The sequence below is a fragment of the Notechis scutatus genome, chromosome 1, assembly GCF_049901735.1.
Source record: "Notechis scutatus isolate UNSWTSFEM ecotype Mainland chromosome 1, rNotScu1.2, whole genome shotgun sequence".
NCBI classification, from domain to species: domain Eukaryota; kingdom Metazoa; phylum Chordata; class Lepidosauria; order Squamata; family Elapidae; genus Notechis; species Notechis scutatus.
Genome location: NC_142009.1, coordinates 116,447,573 through 116,469,522, shown reverse-complemented (window position 1 = coordinate 116,469,522; position 21,950 = coordinate 116,447,573). Strand labels below are relative to the sequence as shown.

Here is a 21,950-nt window from a genome sequence, read left to right as displayed (position 1 = left end):
AACGAAACGTGACCCAGTTCTGCAACACATACTACGCTGGGTTGAACGGGGTGGCCGACGGACCAAATTGCACCTGAATGGGCGCCCTTCAAAGCCCGCCAAACCGAGCTGTTTTCCCAAAAGGGCTGTATCTTGTGGGGCAATCGAGTTGTAATCCCTGCCAAATTGCAACAGACTGTGCTGGCGGTATTGCATGAGGGACATCCGGCATTGTGCGGATGAAATCACTCACACGCAGCTACGCTTGGTGGCCGGGAATCGACAAAAGAATCGAGGCCTGGGTCGCTACGTGCCAACGTTGCCAGGACGTCAGCAACGCCCCACCGAAAGCAAGCCCAACCGAATGGGAAACACCGAGGGGACCGTGGTCCCGTATTCATATTGACTTTGCGGGGCCTACCAAAGGTCACACTTTCCTGATTACTGTCGACGCCTATTCTAACTGGCTCAAGATTCATCGAATGCACACAACTACAACCAACTCAGTTATTAATAAACTAAACAGACTATTTGCCACGCATGGGTTTCCGGACGTGTTGGTTTCGGACAACGGCCCGCAGTTCACTGCATTGCCCTTTGAACAATATCTGGCTGATCGGGGCATCCGCCATGCGCTGACCTCGCCCGCGCACCCTGCGGCGAATGGACGTGCAGAACGCATGGTACAATTTGTGAAAAAGACCCTGCATAAAATGGAATTTGGCAACATCGACGAGAAAATCAATCGAATCCTCTTATTGCAGCACATCACGCCCACAGCGTGACCAACAAAACACCCGCTGAACTTCTTATGGGGCGGAAAATACGATCGCACCTGACCGGCTCCACCCCCGCTCGCACCAGAAAAACCTTTCGGCTCCAGCAGCAAATGCCGGGAATTTAAGGTAGGCGATTTAATCTTTGCCAAAAACTTTTCCGGCGACCGTTATGGATACCCGCAACCGTTACCCACCTCACCGGGCCTAGATCTTACCGCCTGCTAACAGACGATGGGAGGGTGTGGAAACGCCACATAGACCAACTCCGATCGAGATTACCACCCAGCGGCCATGACTTCCCGGTTCAACAACTCAAGGGGAGGGAGTATCGAGGGAATTGACTTTGATACAACCTAATAGCAGGTCAACGGGAGCCCTACAGCCCAGCGAAGCACCGGAACGTGAAGCGGGAGGGAGTTGATGTTTTCAGGGAACTTTAATACGGGGAAAACGAACTGCAAAACCCCGAAGAAACACGCAGCAGCAGAGACAACCACAGTGAATGCAGCACGGAATCGCCGTGCAGCGAAATAGAACTTAACAATGGTCATCCAAACGCTTCCACCGAACCGGACATTGGACAAAACCCGTGGAGCCTCGAATATCCAGGCAGACCAAACGGTCTGCCTATCTTGAGGATTTTATCACAGCTCCCCTCAAACGGAACCCAAGGGGGAGGGGTGTTGTGAATCAATAAAAGTGAATAACCTAAATGCAAATTAGGGTTGAAAACCTGCACACTTGATTGGTCCTTATACAACAACTTGGGATTGGGCCAGAACCAGTCCCTGATTGGCCACTTTTGGGACTGGCCTTATTGGTCAGTAGTTGGAACCTGTTGCACATTTTCATTGAGTTAATAAGGCAGCAGCTAACCCTATAAAAGGGTTACTGCTGCCCATAGTATTGCTCTGTTCCATTCTGATTCCTGTTATTATTAAAGAGTTGAAGTCACTGGTCAGATGTCTGGTCTCCTTATTCTCCAAACTTAACAGTGGGCGTGGCAGGGGAAGGATACTGTAAAATCTCCAGTCAGAGGTGGTATTTGCCAGTTCTCCGAACTACTCAAAATTTCCACAACTGGTTCTCCAGAACTGGTCAGAACCTGCTGAATACCACCTCTGGCCTACAGGCCTTAGGCTTCTTACCCTACCTAGGCCTTCAGGCCTTGGGCCTGCTTCCCACCCAGCCATTCTGCCAGGCAGGCTCAGGCCAGTTGCAGAAGCTACCAGTGTGCATGAAGCAGATGAGAAGATATGTCACTGGTTCGAAGTTTTATAAAGCTTTATGAATCTATGGAGATGATAATATCATAAATAAGCCAACATTTAGCAAATTATATAGCAGAGTTTTTATTTCAAATTCAATTGTTATTCTACCATTTTTATACTACATTTTAAAAAAAGCAGAAACAGCTTGTTTATAATTTAAAAATACATTTCTTTTTCTTCAAATGATTCCAAATGTGTCTTAAGATTATATAAAAATGAGTATGAGCTATTGTGCTGACATCAATTTTTCCTACTGGGATAATTCAAGAATGCTCAAAGAGAGGCTTTGGTGTCTTAGTGCTGTATGAATGGGTGGTCTGAATGGGTTACTGAGATTGCAATTTTTCATACTTTTGGATATAACACAGTAAAGTGAAATCTGAAAAACATATTATGTCATTTTCCCCCCAATAAAGCTAAATACTCAGAATATGCTATAACATTTTTAGTTTAGCAACCCAGTTGTAACTTCATCCATTATTGGTAATACAGTGGGGTTCAGTGTGCTATTAGGACAAGCGGGTCTATTGAATAATTATATATTAAGACTATAAAGGATATTCTGGAAAAGGCAAGTATCTTTGTGTCTTATTCACATTTATGATTAGTCCCATAGGTTGCATGTAATATTGGAAAGGACCTAAGTAAAGATTACGAAGTGGAAGAGATTGATTCAATGAATTTGGACTTGGGAGTAGTTTCACGTTGGAGGGGATTTTTTTAATTATTATTACAATATGTCTACATTAGGGCTTTCACTACAACTTTCATGTATTTTCTTTCTTATCTCCAAAGAGTAGGAAACTTTTAGCAAATCATAGTGAAAGGGCCTCTAAGAACTATAAAAAAGGTCCTTCTTTTGAAAAAGCTTGGCAGGGTTTGGGTGTGTGAGTCAAATAATATGGTTCCGGTTTATTGAGGTACATCCTCAAAACACAAATATCCATATATGTTAGAGAACATTACAGGAAGTACAGTCTTTTACAGACACCAGATCGCTTCCCAAAAATCAACAGCTTTAAAATAAAAAAACCTCAGAAGTCCTTTTCCCAGAATGCTTGTGAAAGTGAGTACTATATGGCAGTGAAATAAAATGGGGCCTCCGTGATATATCTTGCTAGGAGGATATAACTGAAAATGTATCTGCCTATAAGGTTGTTTCCCTTATTTCTTAGTAATAATATAAATACAGTAATTGGTAAAACGTTACCATAAGGACACTCAGAATTCTTTCTTGACTAGTTCATTCATTGATGTTACAAATGATTACAGGTAGTCCTCGACTTACAACCATTCATTCAGCGACCATTTTCCCTCAGAAAGTCAAAGGGGACACCAGCAGGGAAGACCACATGTCACTGGGGTATATCCTCCCCACCTATCTCTTTAGCCCTCAGTGTTTACATTGCACTGGCCATTTGCGCACCCTTGTACATCCTTCCTGACCCAAAAAGTCCCTTTGGCTTAATGAAGGAAATTCCAGTCCCAACTGCCAATGAAGTCAAGGACTACCTGTATTAATTAGTCTATTTCCCTTTAGGCTAAAATCTAAAAATCCTGACTTGATTAAAGGTAGTTCACAACTTACAACAGTTCATTTAATGGCCGACGTTACAATGATGATGAAAAAAGTGACTTATGCCCGTTTTTCACGTTTACAACCATTGCAGAATCCCCGTGGTCACGTGATCCATTCAGATGCCTGGCAACTGACTCATATTTATGAAGGTTGCAGTGTCCCAGGATCATGTGATTTATTTATTTATTCTGCAACCTTCTGAGGAACAAAGTCAATAGGGAAGCCATATTCATTTAATAGTTGTGTTACAGCTCTGGCAAGAAAGATAGTAAAGGGGGACAAAAGTGACTTAACAAATGTCTCACTTGGCAACAGAAATTTTGGGCTGTAAGTCGAGTAGTGTTTTAATATTAGGAAGGGTCAAGCAGTTCAGTAATGAAGTTTATCACCCTTTAAAAAAAGAATCAAGAGAACTGCTAGAAAACACTGATGTTAATCAAATATACTCTGAGAAAGCTCTGGAACACAATTGGCTATCAATGCAACTGGAAGAAAAATAAATGTGAACTGCAGAAACTGCCTGATCTTGCCAATAGTAGTAATAGCGTCTAACTGCCTTTGTAAATTATGTTTTAATATTTTACAAAAAATACATTATAAAATATCCTCCAGACATTTTTTCTTTGTGATTAAATTATATGTTATATGATGATAGCATATTAACAATATAAATTTATTTTCAATTTTTTAAATCAAAGTAGGATTGGATTTTCAGTTTTATTTTCAGTTTTATTGTTATTATTAGGCAATATTAGTTTCTCTGCAAAGCCATCTAAACCAAACATTTTTTTATTGTCAGTGTTTTAAAAAAATAAAGTATTGATATATTTTTGCAAAGTGTACTTAACATAGTTTGAATTATCTTAATTATTCCAGACTTGGATTACATTCAACTATGCTGAAAAGCAGAAACCTATGAAGCAAGAAAAAATGTACAATTACTTAAATGTGAAGTATAACCTTACATACCTTGGTCTCTGAAATGCTATACCATACTGTTGGCATGCCAGACCCACAGTGGGAGTATAAACAATAGGCATAAATCTTTCAATGTCAGAAGTCAGCACTTTATAAAAGAGTGTTTCATTTTGATCCTGAAGACCCATTAGCAAAATATACCTGTGAAAAATGAATTATAAATTAGACAGATTTCCATATGTTGCTCTGAAGTAAATTGAGTGTAACAAAGTATAAAACAGGGATTGTTTTCTCATTAGAGTTATTTTTACCTATGGAAAATGCTTCTTTCCGTTAGAAAGCTTATTGCTATATCACCAGTGAAGCTAGTGAATCTGTAGCAAATGTGAAATTATTTAGCATATATATCATTTATTTTGCTATTCATTCTACATCTTTAGGGACAGACTGAGTTAGGATAAAAAGATGAATATTGTTTATAAAATGAAACATAACATAATAAAGCATCAAACTGTAACACACTTTTAGAATCTAAAAAAACTGTCTTTTTTATTACTGTGAGAAAGTCAAGGATTCAGTTTTCAATGGGCTAGATAGGTTATTCTCAATATGATTGAAAAAGTGGACCACTGTAACTAAAATAATAATAATAAAAAGAGCTGCGTTCCACACATAATCTTACTTTTACTTTTATGAACTGACTGAAATAAAATGTGACAAAAAGGCTGTTATACATTCAGTAATCATAAATAATACTTTTAAATTATTTTATTTTTCACAAACTACATCAACATAAAGCTAGATATATCTATATGTGAATATTTTGTCCATCTACAGAAGCCTCGCATTGTTTTTCTGTTCAGAGGAGGAAGCACTGTTGCAATCTATTAAAATAGCCCCCAAAGGACCACTCTTCCACAAGCAGCTCCACATATGTAGTCTCCAGGTAATTGCCCAATCACACAACAAACTAAAGAAACCTGCTTTTTCCTCTGCCTTTAAATCCCACTCCTAGTAGTAAAGAAGATCATACGCTAATCACAACTCACAACAGTTATAAATGAATCCTAATGTTTATAAATCTATATTCCTCAACTTAAAACAGCTCATTAAGTGACCGTTCAAAGTTACAATGGCTTTGAAAAAAATGACTTATGGCCATTTTTCACACTTATGACCTTTGTAGTATCTCCATGATCAAAATTCAGATGCTTGCCAACTGAACTCATACTTATGACTATTGCTGTGTCCCAAGGTCACGTGATCCCCTTTTGCAATGTTTTGACAAGTAAAATTAATAGGGGAAGCCAGATTCATCTAACAACCATGTTACTAACTTATCAACTACGATGATTCACTTAACAACTGTGGCAAGAACGATCGAAAAAATAGGGCAAAATTCATTTAACGAATGCCTCATTCAATTTCAGGAGGGTAATCATTTTAAAGTACCTGAATTTATAATCCCTGATTCTGAATGCTACACAATTTGGTGGTTGAACTTTTTTTTAATATACATTTCATTTCATTTCCAAAGGAAAGTAACAGGTGGAAAACATATTACACATTGCCTAATCTAAAGTATGCCAAACTGTTTAAGCATGCATGGCAGCCAGAAATCTGAAAGATAGACTTTTTCTGAACAATTGCCCTTTTTAAAAATTTCTTTATTCTCTATAACCAGCTGCTTCTGCTTAAAAGGTCTCATTTTATTTTATTCTTCTGTTCATTTATTTGATGGCAAATATATAAAAAAACGTTTTGAGTAAGGTATGAGGAAAAAGTCTGCTAAAAGATCTTTCTATACTAGAAAGCCTTGTATGGAGTTTAAAATTTTATTCTGTTTCTTAACTGTCCTCAATTTTATAGTAAGCAAAATATGCTTTTTAAAAAAGCAAAAACATGCAGCATAACTAGGGAGATAATGGAATTTGTGATTTTTCAAAAACACACAATTTATCAAATCTAAAAAATACTTTGAGGATAGGTATTGGGTATATAGCTCTCTTTCCAAACCAGCTGGTGTGGCTTGGCATTTACCATATTTTTCCATGTATAAGATGATACTTTTTCTTCAAAATATTTACCGTGTTTCTCACAAAATAAGGCCAGGCCTTATTTTTTTTTGACCCCCGAAAAAACAGCTAGGCCGTCTTTTCGGGGGTGACTTAATTTCCCCCCCTTGCATCCTCGGGTGGGCAGGCAGCAACAGCTTGGATGTTGACCTCGGCGTTGGTGGGGCACTTCATATCGGGAGACCTTCCGCCAACGTTGCTTTCCCTTCTCCCGTGCTGCTGTGGCGTTTAGAGCAACGCCGCAGCATTTGGCATAGACACGCACGGCCAGCCAGGGCTCCTCCCTGCAACCAGAGCCCGGCGGAGACACTCGGCTTCAGGCGTTCCTGCCGCCGCCTTCCCTTCACCTTCGAAGGCAAAGCCAATTCTTTTAAAAACGACGCCCTACTACCGGTACAACAAAGCCTCCCCTGCCCGAGAGGGCAGCCCAACCTTACGTGGGGAGGCGAATCTCCCGGGGCCGCAGCACAGGATCGGCCCATCCTGGGAGAAGCACCCAGCCGCCATCCCTGCCTGGCGCCAGGCGGAGCACGAAGAGCTTCACCTGGGCGCCCAGCGCAGCTGACAAGCGGGCCTTCCTGCCTGGCGGCGGAGCTCTCGCAAGGCAGCGAGCGCCTCCCCGCCAGGCCCTCCACTCATCCCGCCAGGGCCACACCAGAGCCATGCGGGCTGGGCAGAGCCGGGAAAGCGAGCCGCGGGTGCACGCACGCCTGCCAAGCAAAAGAGCCATGCCGACCCGAGCTTGGCTTCCTTCCCAAGTCCCTCCAGCCTGAACCTGAAGGGGCCACTGAGAGAGGCTGCCCAAGGCAGTGATAGCGCCCACCTGTCCGTGGACAGGGAGGCGAGGTGACGGCAGCGCTGCTTCCCTGGCTGGCGGGTCCGGTGGAGAGAGCCTGAAGCCGCCTGTCCTTTCCACCCCTCGCCCAGCCTGTCCCCGTTCCCACGCATCTCCAAATGCGCCGGCAGCTCCAAATGCTGCAGCGGCACGGGCATTGGGCAGAGGCGCTGACTCGGCGGGGCTCAGCTCAGAGGACGCGGTGCAGGCCGTCGCCTTGCCTCCCTGTCCACGGATAGGTGGGCGCTATCACAAGCTCGGGTTGGCCCGGCTCTTTCACTTAGCAGGCGGGTGTGTACCCGCGGCTCGCTTTCCCGGCTCTGCCCAGCCCACACGGCTCTGGTGCGGCCATGGCGGGATGAGCGGAGGGCCTGGTGGGGGGGCGCTCGCTGCCTTGGTGAGAGCTCTGCCGCCGGGCAGGAGGGCCCACCTGTCAGCTGCGCTGGGTGCCCCAGGCGAAGCTCTTTGCCCTCTGCCCGGCACCAGGCAGGGATGGCAACTGGGCACTTCTCCTGGGGTGGGCCGATCCTGTGCTGTGGCCCCGGGAGATTTGCCTCCCCACGTGGGGTTGGGCTGCCCTCTTGGGCAGGGGAGGCTTTGTCGTACCAGTAGTAGGTTTTTAAAGAATTGGCTTTGCCTTCAAAGGTGAAGGGAAGGCGGCAACAGGAGTGCCTGAAGCCGAGTGTCTCCGCCAGGCTCCAGTTGCAGGGAGGAGCACTGGCTGGCAGCGCGTGGCTGCGCCAAATGCTGCAGCGTTGCTCGAAACACTGCAGCAGAATGGGGAGAATGGAAAGCAACAGTGGCGGAAGGTCTCCTAATATGAAGTGCCCCACCAACGCCAAAGTCAATGCAGGCAGCACCATATCCGGGTATGCAACAAAAGTACTTCCTAACGGCAACCCCCCCGCCATTCCCCGCCATTTCGCATGTTTAATATAGGCCTTAATTTGGGGGGAGGGGCTTAATTTGATTTTATGCCGATAAAACATGCTGGGACTTCCTATTGGGGGAGGCCGTATTGTTGGAGCAACATGGTACCTAAAAATGGAGGGGTGTCTTACACATGGGGGGCAGAGAGGAGATCTGCGGTTGCAAAACTGCCAATACCTTATCTCTGCAAACTCGCCTCAGGAGAGAAACTTCCAATTGCTTAAAATATTGATTTCTGAATTTAGGTAAGAAAAGGGGGGGTATCCTATGCATGAGGGTGTCTTATAGACGGAAAAATATGGTAAGCTAAAGGGACGTAGGCTCTTCACATCAGTCACAGTATCCCCATCATTCATTTTGTTATTGGTTTTCTAGAACTACCAAGAGAGAAGAGACTGTGAAGAATAGCTGAAAATTCTATAATGGAACCCTGGGGCACTATATTCTGCTTCCATAAAGGTAATGGCATAATATGTCTTTAAGATGTCCACATATGTAATGTATCAAGGCCAAGCTACCCATGCATACCCTTTGTCCTTGATAATGGATCTTTTTTTTAACTAATAGTCCCCACTTTAAAAAAAAGCAATGAGTGAAAAATATGGGGGAATGTAAAAGGAAGGAAGTATTCCAACTCCTCATTTAAAAAATTATTTCACAAGGTTCATGTAACCATTTTCCTGATGAGGGAGTGGATGTTTATAAAAACAGAGAATGATCTCAGAGCAGCGCTTGCAAACCAACTAGAGGTAACCAAAATAGAAGCGGAAGTGAAATTCTGAGCATGCCAATCTAATTTAGCATGGTTGAGTCAGCTAACTAGCTTTTATTAATAGTAATAAAATTGCCTGTCCTCCCTTAATCTCTTTCAAAACCCACATCTCTATGGATGAGAGGAAAATATATTTAAGAGAGAAAAGAACAGACATATGATTATTACTTACACTAACAATAACTATTATTAACTATTGTTGTTTCCAGAGCTTGGAATGGAATCAAATAAAACAGAAAGTGAGAAGTTCCAGCTCTTTCATGCTTGCCCTTGCTTTTCCCCAGCAGTCTTGCTTTTGGGTGTAAAAAGGTAAAAAAAAAAGAAAGAAAGAAACATTTATGAACTGATCAGGGGAAAGCAGATGCTCTTTCAGAAGCTACACTTAAAAGTTTTTAAACTTGATTGAAGGAAGTTTGAAACTCTGTTTTTTCATAAGTTTGCTATTTATTATAATCATATCAAACACTTGGGAGGTCCAATCTGTGTGAGGTCTTTCACATTAAATCATTTTAAAGAAATAAACTTTTGCATCTCTAGTTTATGTCTTATTAAATGTTATTGCGCTAATGGTTTCCTGCATGTTATATGATATTTACCTTGCATTACAATCACAAATAACATTTCAGCCAATGCTAATATTTCTCTATGGGTAGAAAATTAGTTGGCAAAGTTTCAAATGTTCAAAGGTTTGGTCAGATTCCCTTATCACTAATAATCCTTTCTGTTGATTGTCATACATGTCTCCTCAATCAAAAATATGCATGTGAACTTGACATATGGCTTGGGAATTTTTTGTTTGCTATTTTTGGCTGATCTGTATGTTCAGATTCAGTTTTATATGAACCATTCTTTGCTTTTGGAATTAATCTGGATCTTATGTACTAAACCTGATGGACAGATATTTTTAGATATTTTCTAAGAAGGGCTAAAAAAATCAAAGCCTTTTACAAATATTTAGCATTATTATAATATACCACATGCATATATATATAATTAGCCCTCAGCCTATGATCATCCAATCAGTGACCATTCCAAGTTATGACGGCACTGAATGAATGGTGATTATGATTAGTCATCAGATTTCTGGCTGTCCAAGCACCCCCACAGTCACACTATAGAAATCTGAGTGCTTGGCAACATGTTTGCACTTATGACTGGTTGTCAAGTGCTCCAGGATTATATGATCATTATTTACAAACTTCCTGCTGGCTTCCCCAGAAAATCAGTGGAGAAGCCAGTAGGGAAGGTTGCACATCTCTGGGGTAAGTCTCTCCACCTACACATCCCTCATCCCTTCTACACTCATGCCACACTGGACACCCACACATCTTCCTTGACTTGCACAGTACCTCTCCAACACTTCCTCATACCATCACACAACAGCCACACAAACATGCAAAACTGATTGGGACTAGTTATAAACTGATTCATCTGTTCAGGAAGTAGGTAGCACAATCCTTAAAGATGCTTCTGCCCACTTGACCACAAAAATTCTCTCTGATTCTTTGAAATTTAATTTTCAAAATGGACAGCCAAAAGTATTTCAAAGAGGAAATATATCTTCTAATAATTCGGATTTATTTGGCCTTATTGCCTGTAGAGACCACACAAAGTTATAGAGCTGTGGTGGCGAACCTATGGCATGTGTGCCGGAAGTGGCACGTAAAGCATATCTCTCTGGGCACGCCAGCTGCTGCCTGTGGTTCTTCTGGATTCCGGCGCACGCATGCATGCGGGAGACCAGAAACTGGAAGAGCAGCTCCCCAGTGTGCATGCGCAAACCGGGAAGCTGAGCTTCTGGCTTCCGGTATGCGCATGCATGCCAGCCAGCTGGTCTTCCGGTTTCTGGTGTGCAGGTGCATGCAAAGACCAACTGGTTGGCACACATATGCACCAGGGAGCTGCTCTTCCGGTTTCCAGCACTCCCCTGCCAGCACCCTGTGCTGAAAAGGTTCACCAATGCTGTTATAGAGTTTATCAATAGGGCGAATGAAACATATCTTGTGGCTTCAAAGAAAGAACAGACCTATTTATTTTTGTTAAAAAGGATGCAAAAATATCCATTTAAATGAAAAGGGAAAAAAAGACTGAAATTTGGGAAGGAAGAAAATTTGGGAGGAAACAAAGGGTGAAACAAAGATGTTACAACAGGCAAGACAGGTAAATGCAGGAAAACATGCATGGTGGAGTATATTTGTATATATGATCCTGGAAGAAAACCAGAAATTAAGATGCATAGACCTTGAGTGTTGGAGCTGTGAATGAAAGAGAGGGAATGCATGAAAAATATGTAACTAATTGAATGAGGTGTTTATAAAAATTCCCCCCACAGTAGAAAGATAAATAAGCATGCCCCTTGAAGACTTCACCTATCCAGGTCAGTTGCTTGTCTTTCAAATTTTTTCAGTTCGATTAAAACTTGCATGTCTTGATTGAAAAAACAGGGAGGTAGTAATCCATGAATATTAAGCTGCTGTCTCTCTTCCAGAGTAAAAGCCAGGCCCTGTATAGAAAAACAAGCAAACAACAATAATCATTTTAGTGAATAACTTTTTTAAAACATGGAGGTCTATTTGCTAGACAAATCAATACTGTTCAACAGTGCCTCTATCATCTATCTATCTATCTATCTATCTATCTATCTATCTATCTATCTATCATCTACACATTTTACTATATAATCATGTTATGCTTCTAAAATATATGCTAAATCCTTCTCCCACACACACAACGCTTGCTCTTCCTATTTCCAATAGCAATTCTGTGAGGTACATTGGTTGGAGAGTTAAGTGATCCAAGCTGCTCAATCACCTATAAAGATCAAGAGTTGATATAAACCCGGTTTCCCCTGCTTAGTCCACTACCTTATCCATCATACCACACCTACTACCTGGGGTCCTTCAAATGTTTAGGCTTTTGGTTTAATATTACTGTGACAAGAGACTGGATCATAAGTGTCCATTCTAATGTGACCACATCAAGAAAGTTAAACTAATGTTCCTATAAATCTGTTCAATTAAATCATTTCTCCAGTACCTCAAATACAACCAGGAAGAAATGGGGGAAACCCAAGAATATGAAAATTGCAGGTGTTAAAACTATTTTACAAAGTTTCCGTGACTGCAGAAAGATTTGATTCATTTTAAAGAAAACATGTTTAATTGAAACCACGCTGCGAAAATTTGAACCACTTGCAGCCAAATCAGAAACCTGAGCTCAGTGGTAAACATAATTTCCAAAGATCATTTGAATTTGTATGTCAAATATTCATTTGTTTTGGCCAGCTTCACAATAGTCCTGAAATCTATATATTATTGATTGGACCACACATTATTTGTTCTCACATCATGTGAAAATAAACGATTTTTACATCTTGACTTATTTCATCTTTTTCTTTCAAATATGATCTTTTTCTGTTTCTAAAAAATATAAACTACATTCTTTCTTTTCTGCTAAGTTATATAAATATGTGCAGGATATATGGAAGGAAATGTGAGCAAGGTTGCATCACTGAAAGAACTATATTCTTTCATAAATAGAGTTTACGCATGAGCTTTACTTTAAGATTATTGCTGTTAGTTACAGAGAGAGATTAGTTCTTAAACATGTCAAATCTGCCTTTAAAATGTTTTTTTTTTTCATTTTAGGCTTTTTTTTACACAATATTGAAAATCAATCTGCTGAATTCAGCAACAAACCTTTCAATAGCCTGAATTATATTCTTTTGCATACTACATGACAAAAAGGGTGAAAAATATTTTAAAATTTAATATGTTACGCTTATTTACAATATTTTCTGGTTAAGTCTTGTTCATGGTTACTGTCAATACAATGGTAGTGAGAACATCTGAAATGAATATAAGTAGTCCTTGACTTATGACGACAATTGAGCCCAACATTTCTGTTGTGAAGCAAGACCTTTGTTAAGTGAGTTTTGGCACATTTTACTACCTTTCTGGTCACAGTTGTTAAGTCAATCACTGCAGTTTTTGAATTAGTTACACAGTTGTTAAGTGAATCTGGCTTCTCCATTGACTTTGCTGGTCAGAATTTCACAAAAGGTTACCCCAGGAAATTGCAACAGTCATAAATATGAGTCAGTTGCCAAGTTTCTAAATTTTGATCACGTTGGGATGCTGCAATGGTCATTAAGTGTGAAAAATTGTCATGTCACTTTTTTTCAGTACAAGTGTAACTTTGACCAGTCACTAAATGAACTGTTGTAAGTCGTGGACTACTTATTTGTAAAAAGCAGAGGGAAAGATTCTACACAAATAAATTCACTGAATATTATTCAGTTGGCTCTTCCTTAGAGTCCTATCTAGGACTCATTTAGCATTACATTCAAGCAATGTACCCTAGGTCATTTGCTCATTTCTTGAAAAAGTTAATTTCCTAATCAAAGGCCCAGTTAACTGACTAATGGCAAACAGGTGTAACTCCATCACAATATTTTGAGACAAAAAGCATTAAAAAGAGAAGGCTCTATTTGTATCTGTGCCTATGCATGTGATGTAGAACCTAAAACAATGGCCCACACCATTAAGTGGATCAGTGGTGGGATTCAAAAAATTTTACTACCGGTTCTGTGGGTGTGGCTTGGTGGGCATGGCCATGTGACTGGGTGGGTGTGGCTTTTTTTTTTTTTGCTTTTTTGCCACCCCCACCCGTTTTTGGGAGCTATTTATTTTATTTTATTTGGTTTGTCAATTGCTTACAAGATAATAGGTATAAGTAAAAACATAGTTATGAATACATGGATACATATAAGAAAAATAAAAGAAACAATAGGACAGGACGGTAGGCACGTTGGTGTGCTTATGCACGCCCCCTACAGATCTCTTAGGAAAGGGGTGAGGTCAATAGTAGAAAGTCTAAGGTTAAAGTTTTGGGGGTTTGGGGAAGAAATCACAGAGTCAGGAAGAGTATTCCAGACATTGACCACTCTGTTGCTGAAGTCGTATTTCCTGCAATCAAGTTTGGTGCGATTAACCTTGAGTTTGGATCTATTGTTTGCTCTTGTATTTTTTTTTTTTTTAAAAACAAGTTTTATTAATTTTTAAAACACACAAATTATCATTATTCATTACATGTTTAAACCTTTTTCCATTGTAAATTTAACAAGTCAGATAAATTATGATTCTGTTTTAAACCATTTCCATATAATATACCAAAACCTCTTATTCAATTTCTCTTTACTTCTCTTTACTCTTATTCAATATCATTATTATTATTTCATCTGATTCTTTCTGACTTAGTTACCATTATTCTCATTCTATATTTCTACAAGTTTTTACCAATTCTCCCCCCAAAAAAGACATATACACACAACACACAAAACATAAAAAAATCTTTTTGGAAAGTAACTTGGACCCAGGTGTCTCTCTCTTCATGGACTTCAATTATATTCATGCTCATCTTACATATCATTACTTATTTTATTTACCATTCTAAGCCTTCTATATTAACTTCTCCACATATTTCACACTTCTTAATTCTACCTTAATTAATCATCTTAGTTTAAATCATTATATTTGTATCTTTTGTCCATTTTTATCATCCCTTTGTCTCATCCCTTATGAAAAAAAAAGAAAATCAGTTTCTCCTGAAATCATTAATCAGAGTATGATGCCTTTCTATCTTCCCCTAAGTTAATCAAATTAATCTTTAAAATAATATCTAATACCCAATCAGATTTTGCTTGGTACATTCTATCTAACTAATACATCCAACACAATTAAGTGCATAATTAGACAATAAATCCAAATATTAAAAAGAAATACTATAATAAAAATTTTATAATAACATCAATACCATAATTTTACTAAACTCTTTAATTAAAACAATATTCTAAACCTCTCCTATTATTAAGTTTTAAAGCCAATCATTTTTAAACATTTTAACATTTTAATCTTTTATCAACTCTTAAACCATTGCAATACTACCATCTCATCTTATGTACCTTGCAAAATCTTTTTTTTAAAAAAAAAATTATACTTTATCCATTATCCATAAAAAATTCCTTTTTTCCATTTAATTTCAAAACATTGTAGCTTTTCTCCACCTTTTCCCTTTCTTTCTTCTCCCAACAAACCTTTCTACCCCCCCCTTCTTCTAGCCTCTGCCTTACCGGCTTCCCTTCTCTGTCGTATTTCTTTTCCCCTTTGTTTACAATCATCATATTGGTTTTGCACTTTATTTTTCCCTTTCTTAAATGTTTTTTTAGATCTTAAGTCCTTAAGTCCTTTAGTTTTCTTCTTTTCTCTTCTTTTCTTTTCTTTCTCTCTTCCTTTTTTCTGGATCAAATTCTGAGATTCATTAAAGATGGCTCCTTCCTTTCTTTCTTGTTCCTCTGCTGTCTTCATCTGTTGTAATTTTTGTTGATAATTAGTAAGCGCCATTTCTAAGAAAAGGAAAGCTTCTTCCACACCATCTTTACCATTTTTTTTTGCTTGTTCATATTCTTTTCTTAGTTCCTCAACAGAAAGAGCCATTATAAATATTTTCTTTTCTTTTCTCCTTCTTTCTTCTTACAACAACCAGAATATTCAAAAGAAAATAAAAAAAGATAAAACAGTCCCAAAGTTATCAATCAGTCCAAACCAAGGCAGAGTTCTCACTTTCTCCTTCTGGGGTAATATCAATCAAAGAGAAAGAAAGTCCAAATCTGTTTAAAATCTTATTACAATATATTCTAGTCTTCAAATCCTTAAGACATCTGCTCCAACGAAATCTTAGCATACAAATATTTTCTTTTTAATCCTCTCTCTTCCCACTCATCGCTTAAAACCAATTTCCACCTAAAAAATAGGTTTCTTAATATCCAGTTATTTATTCCGTAGGAAAGAGGAAAGCTATCCTTTCAGCACCTTCAAGCAGCCGCTTTTTTCCTCTTCTGGCAGGTATTATTCAGAAAGTCATACTTTTCAGGAATTTTATTAAATATGTCTTAGAGTCCTAGGAGCCAAGAAAAACTTTCTCCTCTCAATCACTTTCTCCACTTCCTCCTGCGCATTCTTACCCGGCTGCCAGCTTCTTTGTGGCGGCCATTACGGACCGCCGCTGCACCGTCCTGGGAAAGGGGTTCTGCCGGCCAGGGAGGGGTCTGCAACACCCCAGTCCCTTCTCCGGATCCCCCTACCTTCAGCTGCCCCTGCAGGGCAGCCTAGCTCGTACCCGTGTGGGTCAGAGCCCCAAAAACGGCTAGCGCGGCAGGGATCGCGCAGCTTCGCAAATCCCTGCCGCTCATGGCCGACAAACCGGAAGACCCCTATTGTTTGCTCTTGTATTGTTATGGTTGAAGCTGAAGTATTCATTGACAGGTAGGACATTGCAATGTATGATTTTATATACTGCTCAAAAAAATAAAGGGAACACAAAAATAAGACATCTTAGATCTGAATGAATGAAATATTCTTATTAAATACGTTGTTCATTAATAGTTGAATGTGCTGACAACAAAATCACACAAAAATTATCAATGGAAATCAAATTTAGCAATCCATGGAGGTCTGGATTTGGAGTTACACTCAAAATTAAAGTGGAAAAAGACACTAAAGGCTGATCCAACTTTGATGTAATGTCCTTAAAACAAGTCAAAATGAGGCTCAGTAGTGTGTTTGGCCTCCACGTGCCTGTATGACCTTCCTACAATGCCTGATGAGGTGGCGGATAGTCTCTTGAGGGATCTCCTCCCACACCTGGACTAAAGCATCCCCCAACTCCTGAACAGTCTGTGGTGCAACGTGGTATTGGCGGATGGAGCGAGACATGATGTCCCAGATGTGCTCAATTGGATTCAGGCCTGGGGAACGGGCGGGCCAGTCCATAGCATCAATGCCTTCATCTTGCAGGAACTGCTGACACACTCCAGCCACATGAGGTCTAGCATTGTCGTGCATTAGGACAAACCCAGGGCCAACCACACCAGCATATGGTCTCACAAGGGGTCTGAGGATCTCATCTCGGTACCTAATGGCAGTCAGGCTACCTCTGGCAAGCACATGGAGGGCTGTGCAGCCCCCTAAAGAAATGCTACCCCACACCATTACTGACCCACTGCCAAACCGGTCATGCTTGTCGGGAGGAGGGGAAAAAAAGAAATACCTTAGGCAAATGTCAGGCAGGCGGGTAAGCGAGCATCGGGTGGGACGGCGACCAGATCGGGGGCATGGCCAGCCAGAACTTACTACTGGTTCAGCGACCCATGCCACCTTCTTGCTACTGGTTCGCCCGATGCGGTGCGAACTGGTTGAATGCCACCACTGAAGTGGATCATTTTAAAATAAATGACAGGCTCTTTGTTTTATAAACTTTGTGTGTCTAATGTAAATGAACCGAAGGAAAGTCCTGCTTCTTTTATAAGTGATATTGAATGTTATCTTGCATGTAAAAGTCACTGATATCGTAGCACATTTATAATTTATAAAATTAGCCATTTAATTTGCCTTCAAGCATTATGAACTGCCCACCAAGACATTTAAATTTAAGTACAAAAGATGGAAAAACAGTCAGACTAAAGTATAATATCATACTACAGGTATGATATGAAGAATGGCAAAGCTCTCTTAATCTGAGAATAAACTGTAATGCCCTTGCTTTAGATAAACACTATAAAAACTTAGAGAGGAAATAATTATATTACCACATCTAGCGCTGATCATAAGTCAATCCTGTTTTTAAGGCCACAGCTAGTGGCCATATGAAATGATTTATATTGTTCTGAAAACATTGTGATTTTCATAATATTTTAGAAGTAAGAAAAAATTCCCACAAGTCTGTTATGTTAGTTATGATATCTATAGTGGAACATGTAGGAGCCAGACAGTAACACTGTCTGAAAAATAGACTTTTCTCTCCTGTGACTGTCTTCTGAGATTATTCTGCTTTCCGTCTCTAAATGTGATGGTTTCAAGTTACTGGTTCATGAGACTAGGAAATAATTCTATACTCTTGCACTAATAGATAGTAAACACATGAGATTTTCATCTTTGATCCTCATTACTAACATATGACAAGTATGAGCTAGTCTAACTAACATATGACAAGTAGGAAATTCTGTTATGGGTATTCACTTCCACTGTTGGCTCACACTTATTTATTTTGTCTTATCATATTTTCTACACTTATAACAGCACAAAGCTACCTTTCACTACAAAAAGCTCCTTTTTGCTTAGGTTATTTACATAATATATCAAAATATTGTACAATGTTTGAAATACCCGGAAGTGACCTACACTGGAAATTGTGACAGTATGTATTATAGAAAACTAACTAGTTCATGAACTAGTAAATTTAATGGTATCAGAGATTAAGCATTTAGTTGATTGAAGGAATGAACTCACAACCTCTCCAAAGACTATCTTTGTTTTTGCCATTATTCAGCCAACATTCGGAATGAACCAATCATAACTGCCATTATATAATGGGCCCATAGGAAGTGCAGGATTACGATCCTGCTATGCAAATGAATCTTTATTAATTACATTTCTTTAGTTCACAATATACACATTTTACTATATAATCATGTTATGCTTCTAAAATATATGCTAAATCCTTCTCCCACACACACAACGCTTGCTCTTCCTATTTCCAATAGCAACTCTGTGAGGTACATTGGTTGGAGAGTTAAGTGATCCAAGCTGCTCAATCACCTATAAAGATCAAGAGTTGATATAAACCCGGTTTCCCTGCTTAGTCCACTACCTTATCCATCATACCACACTTACTACCTGGGGTCCTTCAAATGTTTAGGCTTTTGGTTTAATATTACTGTGACAAGAGAATGGATCATAAGTGTCCATTCTAATGTGACCACATCAAGAAAGTTAAACTAATGTTCCTATAAATCTGTTCAATTAAATCATTTCTCCAGTACCTCAAATACAACCAGGAAGAAATGGGAGAAACCCAAGAATATGAAAATTGCAGGTGTTAAAACTATTTTACAAAGTTTCCGTGACTGCAGAAAGATTTGATTCATTTTAAAGAAAACATGTTTAATTGAAACCACGCTATGCGAAAATTTGAACCACTTGCAGCCAAATCAAAAACCTGAGCTCAGTGGTAAACATAATTTCCAAAGATCATTTGAATTTGTATGTCAAATATTCATTTGTTTTGGCCAGCTTCACAATAGTCCTGAAATCTATATATTATTGATTGGACCACACATTATTTGTTCTCACATCATGTGAAAATAAACGATTTTTACATCTTGACTTATTTCATCTTTTCTTTCAAATATGATCTTTTTCTGTTTCTAAAAATATAAACTACATTCTTTCTTTCTGCTAAGTTATATAAATATGTGCAGGATATATGGAAGGAAATGTGAGTAAGGTTGCATCACTGAAAGAACTATATTCTTTCATAAATAGAGTTTACGCATGAGCTTTACTTTAAGATTATTGCTGTTAGTTACAGAGAGAGATTAGTTCTTAAACATGTCAAATCTGCCTTTAAAATGTTTTTTTTTCATTTTAGGCTTTTTTTACACAATATTGAAAATCAATCTGCTGAATTCAGCAACAAACCTTTCAATAGCCTGAATTATATTCTTTTGCATACTACATGACAAAAAGGGTGAAAAATATTTTAAAATTTAATATGTTACGCTTTATTTACAATATTTTCAGGTTAAGTCTTGTTCATGGTTACTGTCAATACAATGGTAGTGAGAACATCTGAAATGAATATAAGTAGTCCTTGACTTATGACGACAATTGAGCCCAACATTTCTGTTGTGAAGAAAGACCTTTGTTAAATGAGTTTTGGCTCATTTTACTACCTTTCTGGTCACAGTTGTTATGTCAATCACTGCAGTTTTTGAATTAGTTACACAGTTGTTAAGTGAATCCGGCTTCTCCATTGACTTTGCTGGTCAGAATTTCACAAAAGGTAATCACATTACCCCAGGACATTGCAACAGTCATAAATATGAGTCAGTTGCCAAGTTTCTAAATTTTGATCACGTTGGGATGCTGCAATGGTCATTAAGTGTGAAAAATTGTCATGTCACTTTTTTTCAGTACAAGTGTAACTTTGACCAGTCACTAAATGAACTGTTGTAAGTCGTGGACTACTTATTTGTAAAAAGCAGAGGGAAAGATTCTACACAAATAAATTCACTGAATATTATTCAGTTGGTTTCTTCCTTAGAGTCCTATCTAGGACTCATTTAGCATTACATTCAAGCAATGTACCCTAGGTCATTTGCTCATTTCTTGAAAAAGTTAATTTCTAATCAAAGGCCCAGTTAACTGACTAATGGCAAACAGGTGTAACTCCATCACAATATTTTGAGACAAAAAGCATTAAAAGAGAAGGCTCTATTTGTATCTGTGCCTATGCATGTGATGTAGAACCTAAAACAATGGCCCACACCATTAAGTGGATCAGTGGTGGGATTCAAAAAATTTTACTACCGGTTCTGTGGGTGTGGCTTGGTGAGCATGGCCATGTGACTGGGTGGGTGTGGCTTTTTTTTTTTTTTTTTTTGCTTTTTTGCCACCCCCACCTGTTTTTGGGAGCTTCCTATTTATTTTATTTTATTTGGTTTGTCAATTGCTTACAAGATAATAGGTATAAGTAAAAACATAGTTATGAATACATGGATACATATAAGAAAAATAAAAGAAACAATAGGACAGGACGGTAGGCACGTTGGTGTGCTTATGCACGCCCTACAGATCTCTTAGGAAAGGGGTGAGGTCAATAGTAGAAAGTCTAAGGTTAAAGTTTTGGGGTTTGGGGAAGAAATCACAGAGTCAGGAAGAGTATTCCAGACATTGACCACTCTGTTGCTGAAGTCGTATTTCCTGCAATCAAGTTTGGTGCGATTAACCTTGAGTTTGGATCTATTGTTTGCTCTTGTATTGTTATGGTTGAAGCTGAAGTATTCATTGACAGGTAGGACATTGCAATGTATGATTTTATATACTGCTCAAAAAAATAAAGGGAACACAAAAATAAGACATCTTAGATCTGAATGAATGAAATATTCTTATTAAATACGTTGTTCATTAATAGTTGAATGTGCTGACAACAAAATCACACAAAAATTATCAATGGAAATCAAATTTAGCAATCCATGGAGGTCTGGATTTGGAGTTACACTCAAAATTAAAGTGGAAAAAGACACTAAAGGCTGATCCAACTTTGATGTAATGTCCTTAAAACAAGTCAAAATGAGGCTCAGTAGTGTGTGTGGCCTCCACGTGCCTGTATGACCTTCCTACAATGCCTGATGAGGTCGCGGATAGTCTCTTGAGGGATCTCCTCCCACACCTGGACTAAAGCATCCCCCAACTCCTGGACAGTCTGTGGTGCAACGTGGTATTGGCGGATGGAGCGAGACATGATGTCCCAGATGTGCTCAATTGGATTCAGGCCTGGGGAACGGGCGGGCCAGTCCATAGCATCAATGCCTTCATCTTGCAGGAACTGCTGACACACTCCAGCCACATGAGGTCTAGCATTGTGTGCATTAGACAAACCCAGGGCCAACCACACCAGCATATGGTCTCACAAGGGGTCTGAGGATCTCATCTCGGTACCTAATGGCAGTCAGGCTACCTCTGGCAAGCACATGGAGGGCTGTGCAGCCCCCTAAAGAAATGCTACCCCACACCATTACTGACCCACTACCAAACCGGTCATGCTTGTCGGGAGGAGGGGAAAAAAAGAAATACCTTAGGCAAATGTCAGGCAGGCGGGTAAGCGAGCATCGGGTGGGACGGCGACCAGATCGGGGCATGGCCAGCCAGAACTTACTACTGGTTCAGCGACCCATGCCACCTTTCTGCTACTGG

General features: G+C 39.5%; 1 protein-coding gene across 2 annotated transcripts in view; it reads right to left on the bottom strand.

Annotated features, from left to right (window-relative positions):
- ME1 (malic enzyme 1) overlaps positions 1 to 21,950 on the bottom strand; it is a 126,870-nt gene that overhangs the window by 88,255 nt on the left and 16,665 nt on the right. The window contains exons 2-3 of one of the 2 annotated variants that reach the window (XM_026665158.2): positions 11,508 to 11,641; positions 4,578 to 4,727 (exon numbers count right to left, since the gene is read on the bottom strand). In XM_026665158.2, the coding sequence (XP_026520943.2) occupies positions 4,578 to 4,727; positions 11,508 to 11,641 (284 nt within the window). Of the gene's footprint in view, positions 1 to 4,577; positions 4,728 to 9,310; positions 9,426 to 11,507; positions 11,642 to 21,950 lie in introns of those variants that run through there. The other variant, XM_087944112.1, reaches the window with a different exon arrangement.